A 20648-nucleotide genomic window follows, 5' to 3' on the forward strand; every position below is an offset into this window, starting at 1 on the left:
GATCTGCTTATGACACTTAAACTCGGGGCATTTGCGGCACACACCACAAAGACGCGCGCCAAAGGAGCGCGCATAAGGAGCAGGAAATGCTCCTTAGTGCACTCCTTCGTGCACCATTTGAGAGCGCCTCCACCCCAAACTTTATCTTTTCTCCTGTTGGGAAAAACAACATACAACAAATAGCTAGTAGCCCAGTCTTTGTCTTCTTAGTCTTATTTGTACTGAATTTTGCACAAGTGGCTAGAATAGATTTGTTTGTATCAACCATGTAAAAGCCTATATCATGCCCTTTCAGTCCTCTAATATCCCAATCTTTTGGGGCCATCGCCACTCTAATCTTAAAATGCCCTCTCTTTCTCAATCAGCAATTTCCAATGTTCCTATTACTATCCATTCCCCTTCTAACCATTTTATAAATAATATACCCTTGAAATTAGGGCTCATAAATGTACAGTCTCTTAAAAGTAAATACCATCTTATAAAAGAAGCCACCCATCTCAAGAGTTACACATCCTCTGTATTACTGAATCCTGGTTAACAGAAGATGATGAAGCCTATCTCTCCTTCTGCTGCCCTTTGGGCTACTCATATTCATTCAATCACCGTCATAAACGCAAAGGAGGTGGTTTAGACCACTCCTCTGGAAATGTAATCATTGAATTCATCCAAGTTAGGCTTAATACCAATCCAAATATTGACATTTTATTACTATATATTCCCCCACCTATTGGACAAAACAATCTAACTCTCCTTCAAAATTTAATCTTTGATTTCTCTTCCTCATCAAACAATCCTTTGATTCTTGGTGTCTTTAATATCCACTTTGATGAATTAACCAATCCTGTCACCAATTAATTATTAATACATACCAATACTCTTAATCTTCAACCAGTAATTCAGCACTCACACACTCTGCAGGACATTCACTAGATATGATTTTAATTTCTAAAGCTCAACTTCTCACGCACTCTGACCTTCATGTTACACCAATCCCTTGGTCAGACCATTACTTTATCTCAATCAAGATTCATACTAAACAAAAAAATTAATCACAACCCAAAAAAATTTCATATCGGGATTATACAAAATTAGAATTTTCAAATATCGCTCCCCTCTTCAATTCAAAAACATTAAACTTAAATGCTGTCACACTAGAAGATCAGCTCACTATCTGGAATTCTGCAATCCAATCTTTATTAGATAAGGAAGTACCTCTGATTACCAAAACCATCTCTTCATGTAAAATTCACAATCCCTGGTTCTCAGATGAGCTATCTTTGCTCAAAAGACAGCTAAGATCCCTTGAGAGGAAATGGCGTCAAAATAAATCACCTATTTATTTAAAATTCTATAAAGAACATGCATCTTATTATAAGACTAAAATTAATTATGCTAAAAGAAAATACTATTCTACCAAAATTCTAAAAGCAAAAAACCTCTCAATTATCTACTCTATTTTAAAATCTATTGCTCCTATCCCCCAAAAACAAAACATTAATCTTAAGAGCGGCCCAATAGCCCAAGATCTCACTGATTATTTTTGTAAAAAGATCTGTGATATACAGAATAAATTTGTTCATACTCCATCCAGTGATCCTATTAGTACCCCTACCGACTATCAACTACCCTTTGCCAAATGCTCTACTTTTAATCTTCCATCATTGGCGGACATTGAGCGCCTTTTTCAAAGAGTTAATCTAAAGGGCTCTCGCTCAGAGCCCATTCCTCCGTTTCTTTTTATAAAAAAAATTTTCTTGTTTCGGTCCTTTCATACACACCCTTATACTAAATAGTCTTAACTCTGGTCTATTACCTTCGGCATGGAAAACTGCCACAATTCTGCCAATAATAAAAGATCATAAATCCAGCCTCGAAGACCCCTCAAATTACCCTCCTATAGCCAACATTCCATTCCTAGCGAAACTAACTGAAAGGATAGTATTTGATCAACTATCAGATTTCGTCAAATCAACTAACGCTCTACATCCAAATCAGACAGGGTTTAGGAAAAATCATTCTACAGAGTATTCGCTGATTGGCTTAACTATAAACATACTCTATTATCTAGATCACCATAACTCTGTAATTCTTTTTTCTCTTGATTTGTCAGCAGCATTTGATACTATTGATCATGTTTTACTTCTCTACAGTCTTAAGGCTATAGGCATCTGTGATCAAATACATGATTGGTTCAGATCTTTTTTGTCTAACCGCTCTTCTGTAGTTACTTTTGACGATTCTGTCTCTAAATCCTTTACTCAGAATTATGGTATTCCATAAGGATCTATCCTATCTCCGCTTTTGTTCAATATCTTTCTGTCTCCTTTATTAACCTTATGTCAGTCCATAGGCTTTACTACCTTCACTTACGCCGACGACATTCAACTCTCCCACCCTCTAAATCCAGAAAATAAAGAGGAAATACTAGAGATCAATTCAAAATTAGAGAAGGTTAAACAATGGCTTAGTTCCCATATGTTAGCCCTAAACATACAAAAAAACAAAAGCTCTACTATTCCCATGGAAACAGGGAATAAATTTGAGTGCCCCCTTTACCCTTGATAACACTCACCTGGAGCTTGCATCATCCTTAAAAATACTAGGTGTTATCATCGCTAACAAATTTTCTTACCATGAGCATATAAGTAACATCGTAAAATCTTGCTTTTACAGATTGCGAATGATTCGGTCAATCTCTAAATTCCTAGAGCCAAAATCTTTAAATATACTAATTCATTATTTAATTATTGCCTGGCTTGATTATTGAATTCATTATTAATAAATATTACACAAAAAGAAAAGAAAAGATTACAAATTATTCAGAACACTGCCGTCAAACTCATTCATAATGGTAAAAAATATGATCACATTACTTCTTTTTTGATCAAATCACACTGGCTTCTCATTAGCCACCGAATCACTTATAAAATTTTATTATTAGTATTCAAAACCCTTGATACTAACAAACCCCAACTCCTTATAGCACGTCGCGTTCCCTTCGGTCTACTAACCAAAAACTCTTAGTGGTTCCCTCCCTGAAAATTATTGGCACTTGACGACAAGATATGTTAACTTTGGAACACTTTACCTCAGCAATTGAGAGAGGAAAATAATCTGAGTCATTGTAAAAGTAATTTTAAAAGCTTTCTTTTTAAAGATGCTTTTAATCTATAAACTATGTTTAAAAAAATTTATATTATCTTCTAGGTTTTCACCGTCCCCCTCCTAATGTTTCTTTTTTTCTATTTACGATTCTCTTCTGTACTCCTAAAAATATTAAATTGTAGTTCCGCCCTTTTTTTTTTTTTCTTTCTTTTTTTACCTAGTGTTTTGGTCGGTCTGTATGTCTGTTGGTCTTAACTACTGTTTTAAAATTTTTAAGCATTATGTTAAATTAAATGTTATTTTATTGTTGTAACTCGCTTAGTAAAAATTAAATTAAGCGATTCATCAAATTAAAATAAAACTTGAAACTTGAAACTCAGTATTGTCTGGATGTTTTCTCCAGATGGGATGGCCATTTTGGCCAGAGAGTATTACAAAATTTCTTCTCCTAAGTTTGCAAAGCTCCCACCATCCCATTCTGATTAGCTTGGAGGTCACCCATATGTGAGAATAGGCTGCCTGCTTGTCCTGGAATAAAGCACAGCTACTTACCGTAACAGTTGTTATCCAGGGACAGCAGGCAGCTATTCTCACAACCCACCCACCTCCCCTGGTTGGCTTCTCTGCTAGCTATCTGAACTGAGGAGACTCCCCCTGCGCTGGGCGGGAAGACACTCGCACATGCACGGTATGGCTGACTCAAAACTTCTACGTTTCTACAAGCATGTCTGCTTGTGAGGTTGTCCGCATCTGGGCTTCGTGGATGATATCACCCATATGTGAGAATAGCTGCCTGCAGTCCCTGGATAAAAATTTTACGGTAAGTAACTGTGCTTTCCCTCCTACCCCTCCCAAGGCACAGCTTTTTGATTTTTAGGCTCTTCAGCCAACCAGGAACATAGCATTACTTTGATAGGAATTTTCTGCCCTTTCCTTTTTTTTTCCAGGTGTAAGTATGGCTGGGAAACATCGTATCACCAAAGCTGCTGCTCAGGTTACAAATTCTGTCTCTGTGCAGACAGAAAATGTTACCCAGGCAGAGGGAGTAGATCCATGTACAAGCTATCTTCAGCTTGAATCCCTCATTAAGGAAGTAAAAGAACTGAGAGAGGAAGTAGCAAGACTGAGAAACATCCATGAAAATAAGAGGTACATCGATAAAATGGTTCATGAGATATCAAAGATTTCCAGCAGTGGGGAAGAAGAGGCTGTTCTTAGGGAAGGCAGCTGCACTCAGATTACGGAACACTGCAAGATTGGTACTGTGACTTCCGCCCTTGAACTGAAAAACCAGTATGCTATCTTGGAAGTGGAGGAGATGAGAGCATTCCAAGGAGAAGAAGGACCAAAGCTTGAAATCCCCCAAATTACTGGATTCGTGACCACTAGGAGGCGTAAGGTGGTGGTAGTTGGCGATTCCCTTCTGAGGGGTACAGAAGCTTCTATCTGCAGACCAGACATGATGTCATGAGAGGTATAAGAACATAAGAATTGCCGCTGCTGGGTCATACCAATGGTCCATCATGCCCAGCAGTCCGCTCACACGGCGGCCCTCTGGTCAAAGACCAGCGCCCTAACTGAGACTAGCCCTACCTGCGTATGTTCTGATTCAGCAGGAACTTGTCTAACTTTGTCTTGAATCCCTGGAGGGTGTTCTCCCCTATGACAGACTCTGGAAGAGCAGTCTGCCTGGAGCCAAAATCCAAGATGTTACGAAGAGCTTGCCGAGCCTCATCAAGCCTGATGACTACTATCCGATGCTGCTCATCCACATTGGCACTAACAATACTGCCAAGAACCCCTGATAACATGTCAAAAGTGACTGTGGCTCTGGGAGAGAAGGTGAAGCAGTCAGGTGTGCAGGTGGTATTCTCATCCATCCTCCCTGTGGAGTGTAAAGGCTAGGGCAGAGAAGCTCACATCCTGGAGATGAATGTGTGGCTACATGGATGGTGTTGTCGAGAGTGTTTTGGCTTCCTGGACCATGGAATGATCTCCAAGGGCTGCTGAGCAGGGATGGTGTGCATCTATCAAATAAAGGAAGAAGTATCTTCACCAGCAGTCTGGCTAATCTACTGATGAGGGCTTTAAATTAGAAGTGATGGGGCAGGGTGAGCAAAGCTCCTGGGTGAGTATAAGCCCTCAGGTAAGTAAATCAGGTAAGTAAATCACTGAACATCTCTACACGGATGGAAAAGCAGTATATATACTAATGCTCGAAGTATGGGAAACAAAATTCTGGATCTAGAAGCTGTGATAGAAGAAGAGGAGTTGGATATAGTGGTGATCACAGAGATATGGTTCACAGAGAATGATGTTGGGATGTAATTATATCAGGCTATAATCTGTTCAGGAAAGATAGGGTAAGAAGAAAAAGAGGGGGAGTAGCGTTATATGTTAAAGAACATATTAAAGCCACACAATTGGAGGATCTGCAGGGAAAGGAAGAGGCACTGTAGAACAATTTGGAAAGAGGGAATGGTGAATATATTTACATTGGTGTGATATACAGGCCACCTTCACAGACGGAAGAAGTAGATAGAAATTTAATAGTAGACATTCAGAATATCGCTAAAAAAGGGGAAGTCTTGCTAATAGTTGATTTTAACATGCTAGATGTTGATTGGGGTATCCCTATTGTGGGGTCTTGTAGAAGTAGGGAGATTCTGGATTCTCTACAAGAAGATCTGTTCCAGCAGTTGGTAATGGAACCCATGCGGGATGGGGTCATATTGGACTTAGTACCTACAATCGGGGAAAGTGTTTCTGATATTACAGTGGGTGATCATCTTGCATCCAGTGATCATTGCATGGTATGGTATTAAAATGAGTACAGAGAGGGCTCATTCAAAAACAAAGGTTCTAGACTTTTAAAAAACTAACTTTGAATGGGGGATTACATCACGGAATTGTTGTCTGTTTGGGAACATCTGGAAGGAGTAGAAATGCAGTGGGCAAAACTGAAAGGAGTTATTTTAAGAGTGATAACCCTTTTTAGAAGCAAGTAAGGAAAAGAAGGCCACTTTGGTTCTCAAAAGTAGTAGCTGAGAAGGTAAGGAATAAGAGGTTAGCTTTTGTAAACCACAAAAGATTGCAGAAAGAGGAAGACAGGCAAAAATATCTGGAAAAGTAAGAGAAGCTGGTCGTGTAGTCAGGAAAGTAAAGATACAAATGGAAGAAAAAATAGCTGACACGGTAAAACGGGGAGACAAGACATTTTTTTTTAGATATATTAGTGATAAGAAGAAGTGCAAAAGTGGCATTGTGACACTCAAAGGTAAAGGAGAGGAATATGTAGAAGCTGATAAAGAAAAGGCTGAATTGCTTAACTAATATTTCTGTTCTGTGTTCACGGCTGAAGCGCTGCAAATGGAACCGCAGAAGACAAACGTGAATAGGGATGGAGGAGTAACAGACCCTGATCGATTTTCAGATGGCTGTGTTCTTGAGGAGCTAGCTAAAATAAAGGTAGACAAAGCGATGGGGTCAGATGGTGTACATCCTAGGGTGCTGAAAGAACTTAGGGAAGTTCTTGTAGCCCCGCTGATTGACCTTTTCAACAAGTCTCTAGCGTCGGAAGTGGTACCGGAGGACTGGAGAAGGACGGATGTGGTCCCTTTCCACAAAAGTGGAAGTAAGGAAGAAGTAGGGAATTACAGGCCAGTAAGTCTGAGTTCGGTGGTAAGCAAATTAATGGAAATATATGTAACAAAGAGAGAGGTTGAATTTTTTGGAATCCTGGATTACAGGATTGGAAGCAACATGGATTCACTAGAGGTTTCAAGTTTCAAGTTTATTAACTTTTTAATATACCGACCATCAACAGGTATCTGGCCGGTTAACAATAAAATTTTAAAAAGAGGTAGATCTTGTCAGACAAATCTGATCAATTTCTTTGACTTGGTTACCAGAGAATTAGCTAGAGGATGTGTGCTAGATATGGTATATTTAGATTTTAGCAACCCTTTGACAGTGTTTCACATAGATATCTAATAAATAAACTGAGTGCCCTCTGGATGGGTCCCAAAGTGATGGGCTGGGTCATGAACTGGTTGAGTGGAAGGTGGCAGAGGGTAGTGATGAATGTTCTGAGGAAAGGGATGTTACCAGTTGTATACCTCAATGTTCTGTTCTTGGACCTGTTTTTAACATTTTTATTAACGACTAGTGTTTAAGCCCGTTACATTAACGGGTGCTAGAGTAGATGTCTGTGTCTTTTTTTTTTTCTGTGTCTCTCCCTATGTCCTTAGTGCCCTCAGTGCCTCCTGTCTATTTCCTTAGTGCCCCTTCCTATGTCCTTAGTGCCCCTTGTGCCTCCTTTTCATGTCCTTAGTACCCCTTCCTACTTAGGGCCTGGTTCTCCAAAGTGCGTCCCAATTTTAGGCAGCTGTAGGCGTCCTACAGCTGTCTAATCAGCCAATCGGGATGCACATTTTTTAAAAAAATGCTCCCCAGGCAGGCAGCCTATATTGAAGGCGAGGCCCGCAAGACACCTAGGCCCTGATTCTGTATAGGCGCCCGGGAGAGGTGTCCTATTCAGAATCGACCTACACTAAACCCCGATTCTGTAACCGGCGTCCATGTTACAGACGCTGGTTAGAGAATCGGGTTAGATTAAACATGGCCCGCTACACTTATCGCGGCAAGGGATCTCTCTGCCGCTATAAGTATAGCGGGCCGTGGCCCCCTGACCGATTGCTGGCAGGAGGGTGCCCAAACCCTCCTGCCAGAAGATGCCCCCCCCCCGACACTACCGACCGCCCCCCCCGACACTACCAACCTCCCCCCCCGACATTACCGATCTCCCTCCCACCCTGACACTACCGATCGCTGGCAGGAGGGTGCCCAATCCCTCCTGCCCGAAGACGCACCCTCTCCCCACCCGGCGCTAACAACCCCCAAACCTCCACCCCACCAAACTAACCTTTTCTTAAGGCCAGACGGTTCTTGCCCATCCAGCCAGCAGGCCTGCCTCGTCGACCAATCAGACCTTAGACTTAGTGGGGATGGGCGGACCCACTATGCCTAAGGCCTGATTGGTCCAGGCTTCTAGAGCCTGGGCCAATCAGGCCTTAGGCTTCGGCGGGATGGGCCGGGAAGGGGCGGGCCCGTCTCATTTCGACGAGGCAGGCCTGCCGGCTGGACGGACAAGAACCGTCTGGCCTTAAGAAAAGGTTAGTTTGGTGGGGTGGAGGTTTGGGGGTTGTTAGCGCCGGGGGGGGCATCTTCTAGCAGGAGGGTTTGGGCACCCTCCTGCCAGCGATCGATATTGTCGGGTAAGGGGAGGGTGCATCTTCGGGCAGGAGAGATTGGGCACCCTCCTGCCAGCGATCGGACAGGCTGCGGCCCGCGATACTTATAGCGGCAGAGAGATCCCTTGCCGCAATAAGTATAGCGGCCGCGTCTACTTACAATGTAGACCAGCATTTTGCTGGCTTACTTTTTAGCGTTTCTCCTCTACTAGGGAGACGCGTAGGGCTGCCTAGGTTCACCTATGGCCCGCCTAAGGCCCTTAGGCGAGCTTAGGCATCTTGCGGGTCTCCCTAGGCTCCCGGAGGTGCCTTCAGGCCTGCCTGGGGAGCATTTTTTTAAAAAAACGTGCATCCCGATTGGCTGATTAGACAGCTGTAGGACGCCTACAGCTGCCTAAAATCGGGACGCACTTTGGAGAATCAGGCCCTTAGTGCCCCCAGTACCTCCTTCCTGTGTCCATAATGCCCCCAGTGCCTCCGTACTGTGTCCTTAGTGGCCCAGTGCCTGCGTACTATGTCCTTAGTGCCCCCAGTGCCTCCTTCCTATGTCCTTAGTGCTCCCAGTACCTCCTTCCCATTTCCTTAGTGCCCCCAGTGCCTCCTTCCCATGTCCTTAGTGCCCCCAGTGCCTCCGTACTGTGTTCTTAGTGGCCCAGTGCCTGCATACTGTGTCCTTAGTGCCCCCAGTGCCTCCTTCCTATGTCCTTAGTGCCCCCAGTGCCTCCTTCCCGTTTCCTTAGTGCCCCCAGTGCCTCCTTCCTATGTCCCCATCATCATCTTCCAGACTTTGTCCCACCCACCCCGATGCCAGCCTGCCTGCCTGCCTCCCATCCTCCTGAGCAACATGTTTCCATTTAACCCCGATGCCAGCCTGCCTGCCTCCCATCCCCCTGAGCAGCATGATTCCATTTAATCCCCCACCCCCGATGCCAGCCTGCCTGCCTCCCATCCCCCTTAGCAGCATGTTTCCATTTAAACCCCCCTCCGCCGCCCGTGAATATCGGGGGAGTACTGTATATACAATATAATCTTATTAATACATAATGGTAACCAAAACATTTTTTAAAAACCCAATGTACTATACACTGCATTCAGAGAAAATGTTAATTATCATTTATATTCGGGGATTTTTTTTCAAAGAAGTCAAGGTAGATGTCTTTAAAATATGCAATGTCATCTCATTAATAACTAGAGAAACAGAAAAATATAGTGCAAAATATAGACAGCAGATATATATTCTCAAAACGAACACATTTCAATCACTAAATTGAAAATAAAATCATTTTTCCTACCTTTGTTGGCTGGTGATTTCATGAGTCTCTGATTGAACTTCCTTCTGACTGTGTATCCAATATTTCTTTCTTTCTCCCTCCTACATGCTTCCTCTCCTCCGTACCTCATTACCTTCCCCAACCAATATCTGTCGCCCTGTCTCTCCATGAGTCTAACATTTCTCCCTCTCTCATCCCCTGGATCATGTGCAGCATTTTTCACCACTGCCCACCAGTCCCATGCCCTTTTCTCCTTCTATTACTCCTCTCCATCACTATGTCCAATATTTTTCCCCCTTGTATCCCTTTCAATCTGTCCCTCTGTTTCCTCTCCTCCACCATATCCAGCATTTCTCCTTCTCAACCTTCTCATCCCCATTCATTTCTACATCTCTACTGGCACAGGATGTAGAAGTAGAAGTAGAAGTAGAAGGGACGCTGGGAAATAGCGATCACAATATGATCTGCTTCAGCCTGGAAACAGGGGTGAAACATCAGTCCAGAACGACAGCCACAACGCTAAACTTGCGAAAAGGAAATTACGAAGAGATGAGACGCATAGTGGGGAAGAAGATTAAGAAGAGGATAAACACTGTAAAGATGCTAGAGCAAGCTTGGTCTCTTTTTAAGGATATGGTCACCGAGGCACAAAATCTATATATGCTGCATATCAACAAGGGATCAAAGAGGAAAAAGAATAAAGAACCAGCCTGGCTCACTGTAGAGGTTAAAGAAGCGATCAGAGACAAAAAAAACCTCATTTAAGGAATGGAAAAGATCAAAAACGGATAAAACTGGAATAAGCACAAACAACATCAACGCAGGTGCCACAAAACGGTAAAAGAGGCCAAAAGAGACTGCAAGGATAAATAGCCAAAGAGGTAAAAAACTTCAAGCTGTTCTTTTGATATAGAAAAAGGAAACGACCTTCGAAGTAAGTGGTGGGACCGCTTGATGACCAAGAAATAAAGGGAATGCTAAAGGAGGACAAAGCAATCGCCGACAGACTGAACACGTTTTTTGCGGCTGTATTTACCGAAGAGGATATACACAGCATATTGGAACCCTTCAGAACCCTTTAGAATCAGAAAATAATATTAAATATTGAACTAGGCCAGTACTGGGCAGACTTGCAGGTCTGTGTCTGTGTATGGCCGTTTGGTGGAGGATGGGCAGGGGAGGGCTTCAATGGCTGGGAGGTTGTAGATGGGCTGGAGTAAGTCTTAACAGAGATTTCGGCAGTTGGAACCCAAGCACAGTACCGGGTAAAGCTTTGGATTCTTGCCCAGAAATAGCTAAGAAGAAAAAATTTTTTTAAAAAATTTACATTTAAATTGAATCAGGTTGGGCAGACTGGATGGACCATTCGGGTCTTTATCTGCCGTCATCTACTATCTACTATGTTAGACTATAAGCTGGAAGTGAAAACGGGAAACTGACAGGGTTAACGGTCAGTTTAGAAGAGATATGCAGGCAGATTGATAGACTCAAGAGCGATAAATCCCCGGGATCGGATGGCATCCACCCAAGGGTCATCAAGGAACTGAAAGGGACCAAAGCTGAACTGCTTCAATTAATAGCCAATCTGTTGATCAAAACGGGAAAGATTCTGGAGGACTGGAAGGTGGTGAATGTTACGCAAATCTTCAAAAAAGGTTCGAGGGGAGACCCGGGAAACTACAGACCGGTGAGTCTGACTTTGGTACCGGGAAAGATAGCGGAGGCGCTGATAAAGGACTGCATCATTGATCACCTTGACGGACACGGTCTGATGAGGACCAACCAGCACGATTTCAGCAAAGGCAGATCTTGTCTGATAAACTTGCTGCACTTCTTCGAGGGAGTGAACAGGAAGATAGACAAGGGTGATCCGGTTGACATTGTATATCTGGACTTTCAGAAGATGTTTGACAAGGTTCCGCATGAACAACTACTTTGGGAAATTGCGAGCCATGGAATCGAGGGTGAAATACTCACGTGGATTAAAAACTGGCTGGAGCATAGGAAACAGAGAGTGGGGTAAATGGACAATACTCAGACTGGAAGAGCATCACCAGTGGAGTGTCGCAGGGCACGGTGCTTAGACCCATGCTCTTCAATATCTTTATAAACGATCTGGACATAGATACAACAAGCGAGGTGATTAAATTTGTGGACGATACAAAATTATTCAGAGTAGTGAAGACACAGGGGGACTGCAAAGATCTGCAACGTGACATAATCAGGCTCGAGGAATGGGCATTAACATGGCAGATGAGGTTCAATGTGGACAAGTGTAAAGTGATGCATGTCGGTAACAAAAATCTCATGCACAAATACAGGATGTCCAGGCTGTAATTGGAGAGACCTCCCAGGAAAGAGACTTGGGAATTCTGATCGACAAGTCAATGAAGCTGTCTACGTAATGTGCAGCGGTGGCGAAAAGGGCGAACAGAATGCTAGGAATGATAAAGAAGGGGATCACAAACAGATCAGAGAAGTTTATCATGTCGCTGTACCGGGCCATGGTGCACTCTCAACCGGAGTACTGCGTACAGCACTGGTCGCCGTACATGAAGAAGGACACGGTACTACTCGAAAGGGTCCAGAGAAGAGTGACTAAGATGGTTAAGGGGTTGGAGGAGCTGCCATACAGCGAAAGATTAGAGAAACTGGGTCTCTTCTCCCTTGAACAGAGGACATTGAGAGGGGAAATGATCAAAACATTCAAAGTACTGAAGGGAGTAGACTTAGTAGATAAGGACAAGTTGTTCACCCTCTCCAAAGTAGGGAGAACGAGAGGGCACTCTCTAAAGTTGAAAGGAGATAGTTTCCGTACAAATGTAAGGAAGTTCTTCTTTACCCAGAGAGTGGTAGAAAACTGGAACGCTCTTCCGGAGTCTGTCATAGGGGAAAACACCCTCCAGGGATTCAAGACAAAGTTAGACAAGTTCCTGCTGAACGTACGCTGATAGGGCCAGTCTCAGTTAGGGCGCTGGTTTTTGACCAGAGTGCTGCTGTCAGGGCAGGATTAATTCTTCGAGGACCCCTAGGCACACAAATACACTGGGCCTCCCTAGGCCTGCCCCGCCCACACCACGCCCCATTTATCTGTTTTTTTATTTACTTCTTTATTTCCACTTATATTTCTTTTTAATTCAAAACAAACAAAGATTAGCATACCAGTGCATAGTTTTTCTTCTATGCAATCCCCAAACATCTCTGAACAAATCCCCCTTCCTTCTCTTCCCACCTACTTACCCAGGACATTAACTCTGAACCCTTTCAATACGTATATAAAAGCATTCAAATATATTGTAAATCAGTAATACTATCCAAAATATAAGTCAAGTTTATATCGCCTAACTGCCTCACTCTACATCAGGGATGTCAAACTCAATCACATAAGAGGCCGAAATCTGAAAAGAAGGCTAAGTCGCAGGCCAAATTTTTAATTAAGATACTTAGAGGTCCTTTTAATAAGGTACGCTAACTGATTTTGTGCACGCTAAATGTGCACCTTAATAAAAGGACCCCTGTGTGACTAAGGCTTAGTCTTAGCTGACATATAGGGTTACAACATCTCCAACCCCACATCAGCTCTGTGGTATAAACAAAATAAATATTGCAATCACAAAGCATAAAATAAAATTATTTTTTCTACCTTTTGTTGGTCCCAGGCTCTAGTTGTCTTCTGATAATTCGCTTGCCAGGGTCTCCTGCCCATTTGTCGTTTTCTTCTTTCTCCATGCTAACCATCCGTCTTACGTCTCTGTCCTCCCCTTCCCTCCCTCGGAGGTCTGGCATCTTTCCTTTTTTTCATATCCATTTCCGCAGTTGCGGCAATGGACCCCACCATCCCCAGATCCACCATCTGTCCTTTTCTCAACCATCCTTTCATCCAGGATCTGGGAGAGATGCTGGATGAAAGGGTAGTTGAGAAAACGGAGAGATGATGGACCCTGGGGTGGTGGAGAAGGAGGGAGTCCTTCCCCACCACCCCAGGGTCCATCATCTCTTGTTTCTCTTCCCAACTACCCTGTCCTATGCCACTTCCAGAAACTGTATGCCTCCCCCTTCCATCTTTCCCTTCACACTCATTGGTCTGGCATCCATCATCTTGCATTCCCTCCTCCTCTCCTCTTCTTCCCTTCCCTCTCCCACACCCCCATGGTCTGGCATTTCACTCTCTCCTCTCTCTTCCCCCCCACTTCCATCAGCATCTGCCCCCTTTCTTTCCCTCCGACCTAAATCCATCCAGCATCCTTCCTCCTTGTATTCCCCCTTTCTCTGCATACCAATTCCATCAGCAATAGCCCCTTTCTTTCCCTCCAGCCTAAATCCATCCAGTATCCTTCCCCCTTTCCCTGCACACCAATTCCATCAGCATATGCCCCTTTTCTCTCCCTCCACCACTCTTTTATAAGAACATAAGAACATAAGAAATGCCTTCACCGGATCAGACGGAAGTCCATCTTGTCCGGCGATCCGCACACGCGGTGGCCCATTTAAGTACACCTTTTGGGAGACCCGGATTTCCCGTATGGTTTTCAAGAAGATGTGCATCCAACTTGCACTTGAAACCCAGAACAGTAGTCTCCGCCACAACCTCCTCCGGGAGAGCATTCCAAGCTCCAACCACTCGCTGTGAGAAACAGAACTTCCTGACGTTTGTCCTGAACCTGCTGCCACTCAGTTTCAGGCTATGACCCCGTGTCCGTGTGACTTCCGAAAATGTTAACAATGCTTCTTCCTGGTCTATTTTATCAAATCCTTTTAATATTTTAAAAGTCTCTATCAAATCCCCTCGCAGTCTTCTCTTCTCTAGGGCGAACAGACCCAGTTTTCTGAGACGTTCCTCATAGCTCAAATTCTCCATACCTTTGACTAGTTTTGTGGCTCGTCTCTGCACCCTCTCCAGCAGAGTTATATCCTTCTTAAGGTATGGAGACCAGTGTTGGACAAAGTATTCCAAGTGAGGTCTGACCATTGCTCTGTAAAGTGGCATTATGACATCTTCCGATCTACTCATGATCCCCTTCTTAATCATGCCCAACATCCTGTTTGCTTTCTTCGCCGCCGTCGCACATTGAGCCACACAGCAATGGCAACACCCCCCCCCCCCAGCAATGGCAACACACCCTCCTTTGGCAAAGGGCCCCCACCCAGCATTAACGATGACAACAACACAGCCCCCACCCCCCAGCATTGACGGACGGCAATGCAACCAACCGCCAGCATCAACGACAACACGGTCAATGCAGCTCCAAGAAGATCCCGCGATGACTGCGTCTGCCGGTCCATCCCCATCCAACATCACTTACTTCTTCCGGCAGATGCAGTCTTCGCGGGACCTTCTTGGAGCTGCATTGCCATTGATTCCGGCGGTTGGCTGCATTGCCGTATGTCAATGCCAGGGGGGGCGGCGTTGTTGTTGTCATCGGGTGGGGGCCCGTTGCCATGGGGGGTGGTGGTGTTGTTGTCAGCTGGAGGCCCGTTGCCGTGGAGGGGGCTGGCATTGTTGTCATCGGGTGGGGTTCATTGCCGTGCAGGGAGGGAAGAGGTGGAGCCCGTTGTCTTCTTAAAAAAAATGGCATGGTAAGATGTCCTTCAGCGGGCCCCCTGACTATTTCGGGCCCTAGGCACATGTCTACTGGGTCTATTGGTTAATCTGGCCCTGGCTGCCGCGTGAGCGGCTGCTGGGCTTGATGGACCACTGGTCTGACCCAGCAGCGGCAATTCTTATGTTCTCTCCTCTCCCTATGCCAAATTTTCCTCTTTCGTCCATTCCCCACGTGCACCATCTCTTTCCCTCTCACTCACACACTCATGCCCAACCTATTCTATTCCCTCCCTCCTATGTCCAAAGTTTGTGCCCGCTTCCTCCCTCCCTGTATCCCATGATAATGCCACCTCCTTTCTTAGTCAAGTTTGTGCCCCTCCCCCTCCCTGCCTTCCAGCAGTTGTCCCAGAATCATGCCCCTCCAATGCCCCAATGCACTCCTTTCTCCCTTTGTCCTGGAAATATGTCCCCTTACTTGTTTGAGCTGCACTCACTTCATCTGCCTTCAGCGGCGAGTTGGGGGACAAGCTCTGATGTTGGAGAGAAGGTTTCCAGATCAGCTACGTGCAGCATGTGAATCGCTGCTGGATGCCCATCCCCCCAACTTGCTGCTGAAGGCAGGAGTGAGTGCGGCAAGGTGGTAACTGGGAACCTTCCCCCCACCCCACTGACCTGAAAGGCTTTCATGACATCAGCTCTGACATTGGATGGAAGCCCTGTGGGTTGAAGTCAGGAGAGAGGGCTGAGTGGACAGGGCAGGGTGGGCAGGGATCCCTGGATGTGGCTTCAGAGGGTGGGACGGGCAGCAAGGAGGGTGGGGTTGTGGCAGCGTGGCTTAGATGGATGGGTAGGCAGGAAATATTCTCCGTGGTGGTCATGCCACATACCCCCAACAGGCGGCCCATGTACCCCCAAGGATACGCGTACCGCATGTTGAGAAACACTGTGCTAGAGCTCTCCATAGTTTATCATGATCCACAGAGTCAAAAGCTTTGCTGTAGTCAATAAAGCAAAAATATAAGGACTTTTGGTATTCTTTGCTCTTCTCCAGTATCTATCTAACATTGGCAATGTCTCTTGTTCCTCGACCTTTTCTGAACCCAGCCTGAATTTCAGGTAGTTCTTGCTCAATGTATGATTATAGCCTTCGTTCTATTATTTTCAGCAATATTTTGCTGGTGTGTGAAATTAATGCAATCATTCTGTAATTGTTAGTTCTTGGTATCACCTTTCTTCAGTATAGGTATAAGCAGTGATCTTCTTCAATCATTTGGCCATGTTTTTTTTCCTTCCAAATCTTTTTTGGCCATGTTTTTTTTTCCTTCCAAGTGAGGGCCATGATAGCACTTTCTGAGCCTTTGATTAATTCAATTGGAATACTGTCAATACCAGGTGACTTGTTTTCAATAAAACTTTAATTGCTGCTATGATTTCTTCTTTTAAAATATCTGGTGGTTCTTCGGTGTCAGTTTCCTCAATGTTATCATTGTATTTTTATGTATAGCTTTTCCATATATTCTTTTTATCTCTATTTAATCCATTCTGAATCATTTAATATCATTCCATTGATGTCTTTAAGCATCCCCACTCGAGATTGGAATTTCTGCCACAAGCTCTTAACATCCTGATATGCTAATCTGATTTTTCCGTTTATATGTTATGATTCAATTTTCTGACAAATATCTTTGAAATATCATTCTTTGTCTTGCTGAACTTGATGTTGAAATGCTTGGTTCATTTGTGATACTTTTTGTCTATCACCGAAAAATTTTGTTTTTCGTGTGATTCTGATTGTTTCGGATTGGATGCGTAGTCCCTGGTATGCAGATCTTGTCAGACTTCAAATGGAGCAGTGATTCAAGATATCGCTGCATCTGGATCTTCATTCTAAGAGCCTAATAGCCCTAGGGAATTTGGAATGATTTGATCTTACGGCATGGCTCTGGAGCGCATGGGACTAGCGCGCAAGGGATATTCAGACACAGTCATTGCTACTCTTTTAAGAGCCAAGATGACTGACATGTTGGTGGCATATGCCAAGGTGTGGAAGTCTTTCCATACCTCTCCCTATGCACCCTAGAATCGCCTAAGCCTTTTCAACCTGTTTGGCCACATTAAGATCATAACATACTATCATATCATATAAGAATATAAGAATAGCCTTACCATCGTTGACTTTAGTGAATCTAGGGCAAAGAGCCTGTGGTAGAAAGATTCAGGCAGTGTAAACATGGACTTGTGAATAGTTTTAGACAAGAGAAAAACATTTGTATCCTGTCAGACTAAAGATAAGATTGGATGAAGGCTTTGAATACCTAGGGAGTTTCCTGAGGCCTCTGAAAAATCTTATTCCCAGCACAGTTCTGTAAGCCCATTTTCAGTCAAAACAAAAGAAGCTGTGGAGACAGATATTTCTGATGCAGAATTTTATTCTGTAATAGTGATCCACATACATGAATAGTGAGGAGGACCCAACACGATCTGTGTTTTGATCTTTATGTCTTCCTCAGGGGCCCCAAAGTAATGTAATCAAAAACAAATGTGTGGAAACAACCATATTCACCAGAAACTTCTGTGGAGCTGCTCTGTGAAGGCCCAATTTTCAGTAACATCAGAAGATTAACCTCATTCTACATTAGCAACCATATTGACTTCAATTTCAAACCTGGCTGCAAGGTTGAAGTTAATTTTTCTGAAACATTATCCATTCTTTCTCTGATTGGTTCAGCCATTTATACAACAGATTTGATCACAGCCCTATCTTTGTCTCCTAATGCTAACACTGAAAATAATACCTTTAGAGTAGACCAATCACATTATCTCCCAAATATCTCATTTCCCACCAGCTACAGGTCAGCTTGTTCTGAATAGCCTCAGATATTTGTCCTGCAAAGTCAAAAGAACAGAGGGTGAATTGAACCTAATAATTCCAGACCAAACAATAAATGAGAATAAATATATTCTGCAAATATTAACACTGATCAAATAATAATGTTAGTCAAAGAATAAAGTCTGAAATTGAATAGATAACTTATTAATTATTGACTTTCTGTGCAATTTGTAGGGAATGGTCTCTGCTGTGTGAGGAAGCCAAGGAATACAGAATCCCTTCTCTTCTAGAGGCACTTTATCAGTATGATGCATCCAGGTAAGTAAAGTAAAATGTTTATTTCTATTTCCAACCTTTCAGATCAGTTTCCCAGTTACTTCTACTATTTGTGATTTATTTGAATACGTAATATTTTGTTTTCTAAAATCTGTCTGATAATTATCTTAAATTAAATGTAAAAAATAAAACATACCTTATTGTGGGTAAATAACAAATCTCATCCCTTTCCCTCCCCTTTCCCTTCTGTTGTTGAGATAGGATTCTGTACTGAAGCTGTTATCCTTCTATAGTTTAAAACTTTGCAGAAGGGTGTCATTCAAATCTCTCAACTCTTCCCCTTCACCAGTGGAAATTAGCTTCCTCTTCAGTTTTTCCTTTTGCAAGTGAACTGAGAAGATGTATTCTGATATGTTCTGCTTCCTTTTTATTATTTTCAGGTATTTTTTTGTTGTCAGTTCTTTTTTCCTGCGTGGCTTTGATGCTCAGAGGGCCCCTTCTTGGGCTCACTGCCAGGGAAAGGATGAAGACCCATAAGGACAGGCTTCTGCTCACAAGCCCATTTCTTGGAGTATCAGTGGCGCTAGCCTGCTTTGTGATCCATTGAGGGTTCGGGTTCCATACCCCTGGAAGCTTACTCGCCTGCTGATTTATCAGAGGCTTGAGCAGAGGCTTTGGAGCCCTTGTGTAATAACCCTCTGGGTATCAGGGAGCTGGCTATGAATTTTCTCACCCCAATGTGCTATGTGAATTTTCAGAGTTCATGGTCAGAGTCATCCTGACTGCAGCCAGAAGATTTCCAGTGATGGATTAATTCCCAGAAGTTTCTGAGGCAGACATCCTTTCTCTGCAGGTAAGCTACTGCAAGCTGACAACCACCAGAAGTCACAGTGAGTACTTCCATTATTCCATATTGGGAAAATAAGGGAGTGAGGCTGGAAAAGGTAGATCTGAGGGTTTCTGGGGTTACAGTTAGATCCCCCCCCTCCAAAACACCTTTTCAACATTATTTGTTTTTCAGGAAAGCTGCCACGGGCTGTTTTTGGTGCAATTTTACTGGTGGAGGCATCTTGGATTTATATTAATCTTTTTTTCAAAAGGATTTTTCTGCCTCAAAACCTTTGGTTTTACTCAGGGATAATCTGCAATGGATTTCCCAGGCCAAGCTACCCCTGTTCATTCCTTTTTTGTGCAGCTTTGGTGGCAGACAAGTGGCCATGATCCTTGTGTAGCAGGCATGGGAGAAAGGGGCAGAAGCTGTTAAGAACCCCAAAAAGTCCAGCTTTCATAAAAAAGAGCCTGTTCAGAAGCCTCAAGCATGAGGAGGCAGTGGAGCTCCAACTACCTCAGTCAGGGGTCCTTTGGGATGCCTGTTCAGGGGTTTTCAGACTTTGTCAGTCTCTTGTGGAAAGCTTATTTGATGGGCCCGGGGAGTGCTGCGCTGCCTGAGAGCACGCCAACTCCGGTACAGGGAGAGTTATGTACCCAGCAGGTTTCTCCACCTCAGAAAAAGTCAGCTCCATTTGAAGCAGGACTGGGAGGACTAGAAATCCCTTTCCATGCTTTTTTTATCTCAAGGATCTGCTGTGTCCTTAGATGATTTAGGGTTCCTGTCTGGTACCGGAGGTCAGGCGGCTATAGCTGCTATTGATTAGGGAGACAACCCCTCAGTGTGCCGTCTTTTCAAGAGCACAACTGTTTCACATATCATTTCGGACACTCTGAATTGAAGTTGGACACTCAACAACCCTCCACCTCCCATTGTTTAGTTATAAGCAGTACAAACATAAAGACTACTTTCTTTATGGCACATTCGGACATCACCTCTTTAGTTAGTGATCAATGGAAGTCCCCAGAAGGTTCCCTAAAAGGTGTCAAAAGCTATATCCAGGCTTTATCCTCTGGCTCCAGACTTCCGGTAGTTGTTTTCACAGCCGAAAATGGATTCTGTGGTACCTCAAGTGCCTAAGTTTACCTCCCTTCTTAACGAGGGAGGGTGATGCTGAAGGATATGCAGGATTGCAAGATGGACTTGGGCCTTAAAAGACAATTTGAAGTGTTAGCTTTGGGTATCAAAGCAGCAGCGTCTGCCTCATTCATGGCATGGGCTAGTCATACCAGGTTGCGGCATAGTCCTGCGGAGCTGTAGGGCATCTGTCTTCACTTGATTATGTAATCGATGCTTTCTAGGACATTTTCAGAGTCATGAACAAGGTATCAGTTTACACTATTTCTGTCCACTGGATGCTCTGGATTAGACAGTGAGTGTGTGATTCAGCCTCTAGGGTTACTCTTCTAAGCAGATTACCCTTTAAGGGGCAGATGCATTTTGGCAAAGGCTTGGATGACCTTATGGCCAGTGTGGTGGATTG

The 20648-nt window shown here is 43.8% G+C and overlaps 1 protein-coding gene across 1 annotated transcript in view; it reads left to right on the forward strand.

Moving 5' to 3' along the window:
* Nucleotides 1-18813, forward strand: part of KCTD19 (potassium channel tetramerization domain containing 19) — a 298880-nt gene extending 280067 nt beyond the window's left edge. The window contains exons 10-11 of the mRNA XM_033942930.1: nt 18235-18318; nt 18717-18813. Coding sequence (XP_033798821.1) covers nt 18235-18318; nt 18717-18813 — 181 coding nt within the window. The remainder of the gene's footprint in view (nt 1-18234; nt 18319-18716) is intronic.
* The last annotated feature ends 1835 nt before the right edge of the window (nt 18814-20648 follow it).

Source organism: Geotrypetes seraphini, chromosome 4 (assembly GCF_902459505.1).
Source record: "Geotrypetes seraphini chromosome 4, aGeoSer1.1, whole genome shotgun sequence".
NCBI lineage: Eukaryota > Metazoa > Chordata > Amphibia > Gymnophiona > Dermophiidae > Geotrypetes > Geotrypetes seraphini.